Source organism: Callorhinchus milii, unplaced genomic scaffold (assembly GCF_018977255.1).
Source record: "Callorhinchus milii isolate IMCB2004 unplaced genomic scaffold, IMCB_Cmil_1.0 Scaffold2, whole genome shotgun sequence".
Classification (NCBI taxonomy): Eukaryota; Metazoa; Chordata; class Chondrichthyes; order Chimaeriformes; family Callorhinchidae; genus Callorhinchus; species Callorhinchus milii.
Window position 1 is genome coordinate 113,820,676 of NW_024704743.1, and position 14,018 is coordinate 113,834,693.

At 45.1% G+C, this 14,018-nt stretch overlaps 1 protein-coding gene and 1 long non-coding RNA gene across 2 annotated transcripts; one reads left to right on the forward strand and one right to left on the reverse strand.

The window, feature by feature from the left end:
• Positions 1-1,853: 1,853 nt before the first annotated feature.
• lactb2 (lactamase, beta 2) lies at positions 1,854-13,404 on the forward strand. Its single transcript, XM_007886960.2, has 7 exons — positions 1,854-2,034; positions 4,132-4,295; positions 6,234-6,360; positions 7,921-8,099; positions 12,003-12,151; positions 12,283-12,364; positions 12,793-13,404. Exons 1-7 carry the CDS (start codon positions 1,913-1,915, stop codon positions 12,831-12,833), a joined length of 864 nt encoding a protein of 287 aa, XP_007885151.1. The 5' UTR covers positions 1,854-1,912; the 3' UTR covers positions 12,834-13,404.
• Positions 6,847-13,930, reverse strand: LOC121848101. Its single transcript, XR_006084835.1, has 3 exons — positions 13,575-13,930; positions 12,774-12,921; positions 6,847-7,021 (listed from the first exon to the last, which is right to left on the reverse strand). It is a non-coding gene; the product is annotated as an uncharacterized LOC121848101 (long non-coding RNA).
• Between the last annotated feature and the right edge of the window lie 88 nt (positions 13,931-14,018).

Below are 14,018 nucleotides of genomic sequence, written 5' to 3' on the forward strand. Positions count from 1 at the left end.
ACGGAAACAGCCCTGGTCAAAGTCACTAATGACATTCTGAACATCTGTGATAAGGGCTCCCTCTGCCTCCTTGTCCTCCTCGACCTCTCTGTCACCTTCGACACTGTTGACCACTCCATCCTCATACATCGTCTCTCCACTTTACTCAATCTTCACGGACCTGCCCTTGCCTGGTTTGATTCCTATTTCTCTCACCTTCTCCACTTTGTTGCCTCTAATGGTTTCTCCTCCAGCCCCCGCACTGTCACATCTGGCATCCCCCAGGGCTCTGTCCTTGGCCCTCTCCTCTTTAATGCGTGCTTCCCCTTGGTCACATCATCCGCAGACATGGGTTCAACTCCTACATGTATGCGGGTGACACCCAACTCTATCTTTCTGCCTTCACCCTCAACTCCAGGACCACTGCTGTCCTGACAGACTGCCTGTCAGACATCAAGTCCTGGATGAGGGCAAATTTCCTACAGTTGAATGTGAACAAGACTGAGGCCCTCCTGATTGGCTCACACCAGCGCCTCTGCACCTCAGGCTCTGGTAGCATCAACCTCCATGGTTGCATACTACAACTCACCAAGCCAGTCAGGAACCTAGGTGTCCTGTTCGACCCTCAACTGTCTTTTCTTCCTCACATCCAAGCCATGACCCGCTCTGCCTTCCCTCAACTCCGTAACATCGCCCGACTCCGCCACTACCTCACCCCTCAGGCAACTGAAACTCTTGTTCATGCCTTCATCACCTCCAAGCTCGACTATGCAAACGCCCTGCTTGTCGGCCTTCCCAACTCCTCCCTCCACAGGTTGCAGATAATCTAGAACTCTGTAGCCCACGTTCTCTCCAGCACCAAACTCCGTGACCCCATCTCCCCCACTCTCGCCTGACTCCATTGGCTCCCTATTCTTCAGAGAATCCAGTTCAAGATCCTGGTCCTCACCTACAAAGCCCTCCATGGCCTCGCCCCACCCGACCTCTGCGACCTCCTAACCCCCTACCAATCTGCCCATTCCCTCTGCTAAGCCGGCTCGGGCCTGCTCCACGTCCCCTGACCCACCCGCCCAACCTTTGGGGGGAGCCTTCAGCTACTCTGACCCCAACCTCTGGAATTCCATCCTCCACTCACTCCACCTCACCCCCTCCTTAGCCTCCTTCAAGTCCCGCCTCAAGACTCTCCTTTTTGACCATAGCATTGGTCACCCCCCTTCCCCTCCAATCCCTTCTCCCACCCTGACCCCAGCTCGGGTCTGAAATGCTGTATACTGTCCAGCGCCTTGGGACATCCTCCCGACGTGAAAGGCGCTATATCAATGTAATCTTGTTGTTGTTGTTGTTGTTTAACCAAGATCGTTTCTCCCTGCTCGAGTAGGTGTTGCAAGAACTCATGACAGATTCAAAGAGAAGGGAGTGTCTCCTGACAATCCTGTCTTTAATGAGTCACTCACATTGCTGTGCACATATTAGCTGTTTAATTTGCCTACAAGTACACCGACACGACACTTTACAGGAAAAACTTGCTTTTTTCCCCCAAGCGCGAAGGTGTCTGAGACGATTCAAAGTGACACGGTTTCCATCGAACAATAATTATTATTGACAGTAATTGAAGGGTGTCAAATGGCTTGTGAGCCAAGGCCACACAGAGGATACAATGCACAAAAACAATTTAAAGAATGACACAGAACTAATGAACAAGATGTCACCAACAAGACCTGCACCTGTTGAGCACATAACACAGCAATGCTCAGCCCACATACAAGGAGCAGAGCTTTGCCACGTGGTAGAAGCAGAGCTCCGCCCCGCCGCCCCCTCCCCGGCACGGCCGAACGTGCTTACGTCACGCCGGATAGCGTCATCACGTCGCCGAGAATTGCTGCTGAAGCGATTCTGGAAAGTTCGGCGTCGCGCTCTGTGCCCCGCGGCCGCCATGATGACTTTTCTGCCCAAAGTGGAGCAACTGTCGTCGCGGGTCGTGCGGATCCTCGGCTGTAACCCGGGGCCCATGACTCTGCAGGGCACCAACACCTATCTGGTGGGCACAGGGCCCTGGTATGTAAATACTGTGGGAGGTTCAGCTCAGCTTAGGCCACGGATAACAGTACCACCACCACCACCCACACCAGCACTGTCACCACCACCACCACCCACACCAGCACTGTCACCACCACCCACACCAGCACTGTCACCATCACCACCCACACCAGCACTGTCACCACCACCACCACCACCACCCACACCAGCACTGTCACCATCACCACCCACACCAGCACTGTCACCATCACCACCACTACCACCCACACCAGCACTGTCACCATCACCACCACCACCACCCACACCAGCACTGTCACCATCACCACCACCACCACCCACACCAGCACTGTCACCATCACCACCACCACCACCACCCACACCAGCACTGTCACCATCACCACCACCACCACCCACACCAGCACTGTCACCATCACCACCACCACCACCACCCACACCAGCACTGTCACCACCACCACCACCACCACCCACACCAGCACTGTCACCATCACCACCCACACCAGCACTGTCACCATCACCACCCACACCAGCACTGTCACTACCACCCACACCAGCACTGTCACCATCACCACCACCACCACCCACACTGTCACCATCACCACCACCACCACCCACACTGTCACCATCACCACCACCACCACCCACACCAGCACTGTCACCATCACCCACACCAGCACTGTCACCACCACCACCCACACCAGCACTGTCACCATCACCCACACCAGCACTGTCACCATCACCGCCCACACCAGCACTGTCACCACCACCCACACCAGCACTGTCACCACCACCCACACCAGCACTGTCACCACCACCGCCCACACCAGCACTGTAACCACCACCGCCCACACCAGCACTGTCACCACCACCCACACCCGCACTGTCACTACCACCCACACCAGCACTGTCACCATCACCGCCCACACCAGCACTGTCACCACCACCACCCACACCAGCACTGTCACCATCACCCACACCAGCACTGTAACCACCACCCACACCAGCACTGTCACCATCACCACCCACACCAGCACTGTCACCATCACCACCCACACCAGCACTGTCACCATCACCCACACCAGCACTGTCACCACCACCCACACCAGCACTGTCACCACCACCACCCACACCAGCACTGTCACCACCACCACCCACACCAGCACTGTCACCACCACCCACACCAGCACTGTCACCACCACCACCCACACCAGCACTGTCACCACCACCCACACCAGCACTGTAACCACCACCCACACCAGCACTGTCACCATCACCACCCACACCAGCACTGTCACCACCCACACCAGCACTGTCACCATCACCGCCCACACCAGCACTGTCACCACCACCGCCCACACCAGCACGGTCACTACCACCCACACCAGCACTGTAACCACCACCCACACCAGCACTGTCACCATCACCACCCACACCAGCACTGTCACCACCACCACCCACACCAGCACTGTCACCATCACCGCCCACACCAGCACTGTCACCATCACCCACACCAGCACTGTCACCATCACCACCCACACCAGCACTGTCACCACCACCACCACCCACACCAGCACTGTAACCACCACCCACACCAGCACTGTCGCCATCACCACCCACACCAGCACTGTCACCACCACCATCCACACCAACAAAACACACACACCAGCGTCAACACCACCACACACACCAATGTCAACATCATCATCACACACATCCCAGCACTGTCAACACACCACCAGCACTGTCAACACACACACCAGCACTGTCAACATCACCACCACGCACCGGTGTCAACACCATCACACACAAATAAGTGACATGTTGTTAAAATACAACACCACCACACACACACCAACACTGTCAACACCATCACACACACACACCAGCACTGTCAACACAACAAATTACAGAATATACTGTTAAGGGAATCAACTGTATATTTTGTGGACGAAATGCAGGAAGTGTCATTGATAATCTTTAATTATCATAATTGTAATCTTGAGCCCCTGACTCCTACTCCAACTATTAACCACCTTATATGCATTTCCATCTCATATTTGAGAAGGTTAACGTTAAAATAAATGTTCTATCCTACAGTCGAATTCTGATTGACACAGGAGAACCAGCAGTACCTGAGTACATCAGGTTTTTGAAACAAACACTGACTCAATTAAATGCCAGTATTCAGGAAATTCTGGTAACGCACTGGCACATTGATCATGTTGGAGGCATATCAGATATATTGAAAAATGTTACTAATGGTGAGTAGGCTACGGTGAGCTATCTGCAAGTCATTAGTAATTAAAAACATCACTGCTGTATTTCTATCTTTGTATGCATGATTGGTAGTGTGAAACTACTACCTTGTTTAAGCTCGAGGTATCCACTCCACTGTTTTGTATACTGTAGCCTTTTCAACATTTCTCATGTATTCCCATTGTTATTCATCTTCACTAGTCAGCACTATCCACATTAGTGTAGTCCTGTAGCTCAGTGGTTAGCGGACTCGCCTCGCAAGCAAGAGACCGGGTTTGATTCCTGGCAGGGCGAAATGTTGGGCAAGTTTCCTTACTCCACACGCATCTGTTTAACTAGCAGTAAGTAAGAACCTGGTTGTTAGTCGATTGGCAAATCGCTTTTCCGGGGATAAAATTCCTTCAAAAAAATAAAATAATAAATTGGCCAGTTCAATCCACGACTGTTTGTGGGACACTACTGTGCGCAATTGGCTACCACGTTTCGTCCAAAAAATATACAGTCAATTCACTTTACAGTATATTGTGTGAAGCTCTTTGAGACATCTCAAAGATGTGATAAGGCGCTACATCAAATGTAAGGACTGTAATTATTATTAAATGATGTGTGTCACTTGCAAGAATAACTTCCTCATCTAACCAGATCCGTCAGTATTTAGTCTGTTTCCTGTTGTTTGACTTGATGCCATCAGTCACTTCTCCTCGCCCATTAAATGTTTTATTAACTCAACATCACTCACTAACAAACTAATACATTTGAACAATTAAGAATTGTTTGTGATCATTATTAGTTTACTTGATAGACTATTGCTTTTATATAGTACGTTATGTGCATATTCCAAAAATCTAATGAATTGTAAATTTCATGTGCCTAATTTTGGACATGCTGTTCAGATTTTTGAATCCAAAAATAAATATTGTTAAATAGGAAATGCTATTGTGCGTCAGCCTGGCATAGTGATAGCACTCTCGCATCTGAGTCAGAAGGTTGTGGGTTCAAATCCCATGTCTAAAGTGATACTCCAATGCAGTGCTCGGGATATCAGAGGTGCAGTTCTTCAAATAAGAAGTTAAATCTGTTCAGGTAAATGTTAAAGATCCCATGGCATTATTCAAAAAGAGAAGGGAGTTTCACCCGGTGTCCTGGCCAATAATCCCCCAAATAAACTTCATGGCTGTTTGTGGGACATTGCTGTGCGCATATTCCACGTTTCAGCCACAAAATACATAGTCAATCCCCTTCACATTATATCCTGTGAAGTACTTTGAGATATCTCAAATCCGGATAAAGCACTATATAAAATAGAAGGATTATTATTATTATTCTGCATGAAGAGCACTATATAAATGCAAGTTGTTGCTTTATTAACAAAGTACACCTCAACCAAACTTTCATTATGTTTGACTATGATTGTAGTCCCTGCTCGCTGAACTTGCCCACTCTTCCCTCCACAAGCTGTAGATTATTCATATCCTTTCCTGTACTAAGATTCTTGAGCCAAGCAGCCCCATCCTGCTTCACTGGCTCCCCATTCCCCCAGAAAATTGAGTTCAAGGTCCTCACCTTTAAACCCCCCCTCCTATGGTTTTGCTCCTCCCCACATCTGCAACCTACTAAATATTTACCAATTGGTCCATTCTCTTCACTTGTCAGGCACTGGCCTGCTTCATCTCCCCCACCCTGCTCGCTCCACCGTCGGAAGTCGGGCCTTCAGCCTTTCTACCCCCACTTTCTGGAATTGCATCCTGGAATCCTTCCACCTTGCCCCGTCCCTTGGTTCCTTCAAGGCCCGTCTCAAGACTTTCCTCTACAACTGCATCCTCGCACCTCCACCCCTTTTGACAACAGCCTCCAGCTAAGGTGATTACGCTTCACTGTCCAGCGCTTTGGGATGTGCTTCTGAAAGGCACTGTATAGATGCAATTTGTTGTTGTTGTATTCAGGTACTAAAGTTCACATCAGCAAACTTTCACAGCAGCCACCTAAAGAAGAAACCATAGGAGAAGATGGCATACAATACACATATCTAAAAGATGGAGATGTATTGGAAACCGAGGGAGCCACACTTAGGTACTTTAAATAGCAAGCATTTCTCTGTTTATTAATAAGTCATGAAATCATTGAAAGCAAGAACCAATAGCTTGATACAATTTTAATAACGTGAAGTCATTGAAAACAATTTCATTGGCTGTTTCTTACATTGTGATATACAGGTGCAGTGTTATGCAGAAACCATTCAAACTGAAGTTTAATGTGGGAAATGTGAAGCAATTTTTTCAAATAGTTGTTACTGAAAGCTCATGAAACTTTAAAACTGTTATTGGAAGTTTAGTGTTATCTGAACTATGTATATGAGTGCAATATTACTATATTATCCACTGTATATTACATAAAATGTGGCAGACGTGCTTTCAGCCGCTATGCCCCTAAACTCTGGAAAACCCTTCACATTGCCCATTTTCAGATTACACCTGAAGATCTTCCTCTTTGACTGTGCCCTTTCTCCCCAGCTCGGGGTCAAGATCCGCCATTGTTAAGCCCTCCAAGATGCTACCCAGTGTGAAGGGCACTGATTACATGTAAATTGTTGTTGGGAGTTCTGTTTTGCCAAGTGTTTGACACTCCAAACAGTGTTGATGAGAGATCAAACCAAGGTCCGATCTGCTTATTCAGATGCACTTTACAGATCCCGTGGCACAATCAAAAAGAGAAGGGAATTTCTCCTGGTGTCCTGGGAGAATAAAAACAGATAAAATTGGTTGTGCATTGCATAGCTGTTTGTGGGACATTGTTATCACAAATTGACTGCCACGTTTGCCTTCCAAAGCCAGTCACTATACTTTACAGTAAATAATAATAATCCTTGCATTGATATAGTGCCATTCACTTTATTGAGGTGTCTCAAAGCACTTCACAGAATATATTGTAAAAGGTATTGACTGTATTTTGTGGGTGAAACGTAGCAGCCAATTGAGCACAGTAGTGCCCCACTAACAGTCGTGGATTGAGTGACCAATTGTTTTTCAAATTTATGAGAGATTATTCCCCCAGAAAGCGATCTGCCAATCAACTAACAACTGGGTTTCTACTTACGATTAGATAAACAAACATAGGCAAGTAAGAAAACTCGTGTGGAGTCCTGTAGCTCAGTGGTTAGAGCACTTGCCTTGCAAGCGAGACACTTGGGTTCAATTCCAGGCAGGGCGAAACCTTGGGCAAGTTTCCTTACTCCACACGCCTAATAATAATCCCAAAACAAAACAATAATAAATTGGTCATTTTCAATCCACGACTGTTTGTGGGACATTGCTGTGCGCGATTGGCTGCTGCATTTCGCCCACAAATATAGGGTCAATTCACTTTACAGTCTATTCTGTGAAGCGCTTTGAGACGTCGAGAAGACGTGAAAAGCGCTATATCAAATGCAAGGATTATTATTATATAAGGTTTCACCCTGCCTGGGAATCAAACCCAGGGCCTCTTGTTTGCGAGGTGAGCGCGCTAACCACTACACTATGGGAATACTAAATCCTGTGAAGTGTTCTGAGAAGTTCTAACATGTAAGGTACTATTTGCAAGTTCAAGCATAATTATAACTTGTATTAATTTCACTAACTTTTTTTGCTTTAGGGTTGTATACACACCTGGACACACCAGTGATCATATGTCATTAATACTAAAAGAGGAAAATGCGATATTTTCTGGAGACTGTATTCTAGGAGAAGGAACAACAGTCTTTGAAGATTTGAATGATTATATGCAGTCTCTGGAGAAGTTACTCACTTTAAAACCTGCTTTAATATATCCAGGTAAATAGATCTTCTTAACAGTTTATTTCTTCACTCAAGAATATGTTTTGTTTCATTATGAAAGGAAGTTAATGCTTTCAAATATTCAAATATTTTGGAAAGTTCCTTTGTTCAATATTTTTGAAATAGAGCCAGTTAAATAAACCAATTAAGTATTAATTTCTTCTCGGCAGCACTTTGTTGGTACCTTCCAACTATTTCCTACAAGTTCCATATGATATATAGACACTTATGAATATCATGTGGAGTCCTGTAGCTCAGTGGTTAGAGCACTCGCTTTGCAAGCGAGAGGCCCGAGTTCAATTCCAGGCAGGTCAGGGCGAAACCTTGGGCAAGTTTCCTTACTCCACACGCCTAATAATAATCCCTCCAAAACCAAAAAAAACAATAATAAATTGGTCATTTTCAATCTACGACTGTTTGTGGGACATTGCTGTGCGCAATTGGCTGCCGCGTTCGCCCACAAATATACAGTCAATTCACTTTACAGTGTGTTCTGTGAAGCACTTTGGGACGTCCTCCCGACGTGAAAAGCGCTATATCAAATGCAAGGATTATTATTATTATTATGAATATCATGCTGAGAGGAGTTTCTGAAGCTTTCTCCAAAATTGTAGGTCCCAGTATTGTTGGCCTTATTGCTACAATCCCAAATAACAGGAATTCTGTAAGTCTCCTTATTGGATGAGCCACAAAATTTGCCCTCTATTCTCGAAGATGGTTGAGTTATAGATTCTACAGCTCTAAACAATCTGCTGAATTCCTTGTTTTTATAAAGGCAAAAGAAGAAACAAAATTCATACAGGAATTTTGCTCATAATTCCATAGCAGGACCATTGGATGCCTTGAAGCTGAAGCAGTAGCTTAAACCTTCCATTTGTATACTAGGAGCACTAGAACTGTTGCTGGTGCACCACAACATTTTTACCACAGAATACCTGTAGAATTTCTTCCATACAATTTTGTTGCTCATAATTCTAACTTGTATGTAGACTTATATGTATGACTCACCTCCCTGCTCCACCTCAACAATTCTGTCCTTTCCTGGATTCATTCTAATCTATCCTTGCTTCTTTACTTTATTTGTTTAACCAGCTTCTGCCTCCAATCCCTACACAATGTTGTGGTGTCCTTCAGGGCTCTATCCTCAGTCTTCTTCTGTTCACCATGTATATGTTCTCCTTGGTGACTTGCAGTTAATTTGCTCCTCTCTAAACTTCATCATGGAATCCTCTGCCATTCCCCCTCCCTTCCACCATCCTGAACTCTTCCCCCCCCGCCCCCCCACCTGTTCAGGTTCCCAGTCAGCTCTATGAAGTGCTCTGAAATGTCCTCTCGATGTGAAAAGCACTATATAAATATAAAATTATTATTTCTGTTGTACAAGAAGGATATTGTAACAGTGGCAACAGTGCAGCGTAGATTTACTAGGATGATGATAATCCTTGCATTTGATTTAGCACCTTATCACAACACCAAAATGTGTATTTTGGAAGGATACAACTATCAGAAAACATTGGACAGGTTAAGGCAGTTTTTCCTGGGACCTGACAGGTGTTTAAAATCATGAAGAGGGTAGATAAGGTGAACATAAAGACAGCTTTCAATTGTTAACTTAAGGAGGCATGAATATAAGATAGCCATTATACTAACAGATCTAAGAGAGTTCAGAAGAAACTTATTTACACAGAGAGTGGTGAGAATGTGAACTCACTACCAGAAGCTGTAGTTGAAACACGAAGCATCAATCTATTTAAGAGAAAACTCAATGTACACCTGAGAGACAAGGGAGTAGAGGAGCATGGGGGAACTGTAGCAAAGGGGGTTTGGGATGTTTGGAAGGAGACTCATGGGCAGTAGAAATACCGGTATGGATGAGTTGGAATCAATAGCCTGATGTAGACATTAACTGTCCCTTCATGCCCTGGTACCTCCCTGTTTCTCCACGCCCCACTCCACCACCCGTCGCCGCTGGCTGGCTCTGTCCTCCTGATTGTTGTTGCTCAGGCCAGTTTTCCGCCATCTGCGCTCGAGCAGCCGAGTTTGGGTTTTTAGGCAGCGGAGATGGATGTACCAGGGGGATCGGGTGGGTTTGGAGATGGTCCTGGATTTCAGGGGGACGAGGGAGTTGAAGGTGGAGGAGAGGCGATCATGGAGCAGCTGGATGGCTGCTTCAGGATCTCTGTGGGTGGAAGGCCAGAGGGATAGGATATTTGATGATGTGAGGGCCTTTGTGAGGGGGTAGTCTTTTCCAAAGGCAGTAGAGAATGGTTGAGGGCTTGGTGGAGGTGAGACGGATGTGAGAGGAGAAGGAGATGAGGAAGTGGTCGGAAATGTCAAGGCCGTGGGTGATGACGAGGTCAAGGGTATGACCACGGTTGTGGGTAGGTGAACTTATGTGAAGGGTGAGGTTTAGGGAAAAGAGGAGTGCAGCGAAGTGGGCAGAAGTGGTGCAAGGGGAGTTTAGGTGGAGGTTGAAATCGCCTATTATGAGCAGGCATTCAGAGCAGAGGGACAGGGAAGAGAGGAGAGTAGAGATGTCTGTGTGGAAGGAGCCAGGGGACGGTAGACAAAAAGGATTTTCAGTGGAAGAGAGGGATGGAAGAGGGTGAGGTGCTCGAAGGAGGGGAAGCAGCCAGAGGAGTAGGGGGTAAGACCAAGGGAGGCTTTGGAAATGAAGGCCACCCTGCCGCCACGTTGGTTTGGACGGGGGGTGTGGTGGAAGGTGTATTCTGGAGGGGAGGCTTCAACTAGGGGGACGGGGTCATTGGGGGAGAGCCAGGTTTCAGTGAGCCCAATAATGTCAAGTTGCTCGTCCAGGATGAGGTTGTGGATGGTGAGGGCTTTGTTTGAGAGGGAATGGGCAAGTTTCCTTACTCCACGCACCTAATGATAATTCCTCGAAAACAAAACAATAATAAAAAATTGGTCATTTTCAATCCACAACTGTTTGTGGGACACTGCTGTGCGCAATTGGCTGCCGCGTTTCGCCCACAAGTGTACGGTCAATTCACTTTACAGTCTATTCTGTGAAGCGCTTTGAGATGTCGAGAAGACATGAAAAGCGCTATATCAAATGTAAGGATTATTATTTTGGAGGAAAATGCGGGTGGGTTTGCTGGAGGGAGGAGAGGGAGGAGAGAGTGATGCGGAGAGGATTTTTGGGTGTACAGGAGAGATGGCTGTGGAGAGTGGTGTGAGTGGAGAGTTGGGGAGGGTACATATGAGGGGGAAGTTGGGTTTGTCTTAAGGAGGCGGTTTGAGCGGAGGGAGTGAATGATGGAACACTTGGGTTTGCTGCTCTAGGACAGCCAGTGCCGGGAGCCACGATGGACCCGACGGAGGATGCCCAGGTTGGAGCAGAGGGAAGTGGTGATGGGGTCAAGGACAGAGAGAATGGCGGGGAGGCCGGTGGAAGAGAAGGACGGAGGGGGAGTACCAGATAGAGGGGGGTGGGAGAAGAGGAATTTAGAGTGGAGGAGGAGGCTGAAGCCGGGGAGGCAGCCAAAACGCGCACGCAGAGACTGCGAGCGAGCTATCAGTGGGACGGCATCAGCCCGCAGGCTGTGTGGTCATGGCTGGGATGGCAGTTCCAGGGGCACTCCCCATTTTCAGATCAGACCTGTAGGCTTTTTTCTTCGACTGTGTTTATTGTCACCTCCCCCCAACTCGGAGTCAGGCTCCGCCATTGTTATGCACTCCTAGAAATTATCCTGCATGAAAGGCTCTATAAAATGCAAGTTTTTATTGTCTTGAAACTTTACATAACAAGATGTGTCACAATTCATACTAGAATGGAGACAGTGACCAGGACTTAGGTGCATTGACTTTCATAAATGCTCATTGTCATCTGAATTGGTTTGCTGCTTTGAAATTAATTTCTATGCCTAATTTGAATTCTAGGACATGGCCCAGTTATACAGGCTGCAGCTGATAAAATCAGAGCATACATAGCTCACAGAAATTCGAGAGAACAGCAAATTTTAAAGATTTTCGAGCAGCAATCAGGGAAGTTTTTGACCTCTGAAGACCTTGTTAAAATTATTTACAAGGTAAACCTTATTTCTTATTTAAATGTGAACTACAAAATATCAAGTAATGTTGAAGCCAAAATCATACATAACTTATGGCATAAAACCCTTTAGAGCAACTCCATGTACAGTATGTTTTTTGTTTCCAATAGGATACTCCTGAACATTTACATCAAGCAGCAGAGAATAACATTAATCATCACTTGACAAAGCTAAGAAAAGAAGGAAAATTAAGTGAGTATTCTCAACCATGGAAAATGTGACATTAAAAAAAATTGAACCCAACTTTAACTCCTAAGTTCCTAGTTTGTGGGTTCACATATATAAATCATCAAACATATTTATAAAATTAATATTAGTAAGTTTTAGATTTATTTGTGGCCAGTGGCTGCAGATGTAAAAATTTTGATTGCACATTCTCGCACTGAGTCAGGGAGCTTGTATAATCGTTTACCTGTGTTTCTGTACAAGTATAGAGTTACTAAATTTGCTGTTAACCACTTTAATGTTGACATGATTATAAAAGCTGTAACATTTTACAGCTGTAAAATGTGAATTAATAGAATAGAGAATCTTTGAATTAGTCTCACTGATAATTATTAACAGAACAGTTTTGTTGTAAACATCATATTGGTGAAAATACCTGTCATTTTGTTTTGCAGTGAAAAATGATGTATCCCAAAGTTGGAAAAGTATGCTGTAAATCTCATCCACAAGCTCTTTTTAAATAGATGAGATGACTTCAATATATTTGATCCAGGCTGTGTCAATTTGATTTTTCAAGTGATCGTCTGAAAAACGATAAAATAAAAAATTAAGTTGGATCTGTTAAGGATGTAAAATTAAAATTAAAAATTAAAATGGATCTGATAAGGATGTAAAGTCGTGAGATGTACAAAGTATTATGTTTTTCTAATTACAAATATATCGACATGTTTGCAGAGTGAAGCAATGCTACAGAGACAGTTCTGGATTACAAAAGGGTAGTATGTACAGAGTTTCTAATTCATTACTAGCTAGTCTGAAAATGAAAGAAGTATAATTGAAACAATATTCTTAAGAGTCTTCAACTATATTTGTAATCTTTGTATTTGATATATCACCTCATCACGTCTTCTCGACATCTCAAAGCGCTTCACAGAATATACTATAAATTGACTATTTTGTGAGTGGCAAAATTATTGAAACCATATTTAATGTAAAACAATAATCTTTCTAAATCACACAATTTCATGATAATGTATTGAATAAATTAGACACCATGACAAATTGAACATTGTGTGTATATTTTTTTCAGAATTTTAGAGTGGTCAGTAAAGTATACTGGAAAGTCTAATATGTACCCTATTTTAGACCAACCCCATTGTTGATATATAAAAACCTTGTGGGTAAATTATGCAAAATGGCATGGACAGCACTGAATAAATGCCTCCTTCACAAGTACCTGACTGTGGGACTCCGCAGTATCAGCCCTTCTTGCTTTCATCCCACAAAACACTGTCTGGCGCAACGCAGTGCCAGTTCTCTCTTCTGGTGTCAGCTGAGGCTCAGGTAGTATTGTTCTTCTCTGTTTGTCATACGTTTGTTGCCCCATCTCAGGTCACCATCCCAAATACCCAGGTTTATATAAATAATATCCCATTACGTTTATTTGGTTGTTCAGGGATAAGGGATACTTAAGCAATTTGACTCCACCAAGAAAAATAAGTAGATTTTGAAGAAGTTAGAACAATGTCTGCCACAAGAGGGCAATATAATACTTGAAGATAATGTTGGATTGAGATAATTTTAGATTTAAAACTGCTAACATTTTATCATAGGACGTTCTCTCGTCGGCCCGACTGCTCGGTTTAATGTGTAGGTGTCGCACAGAGGGTTGACCTCTTGT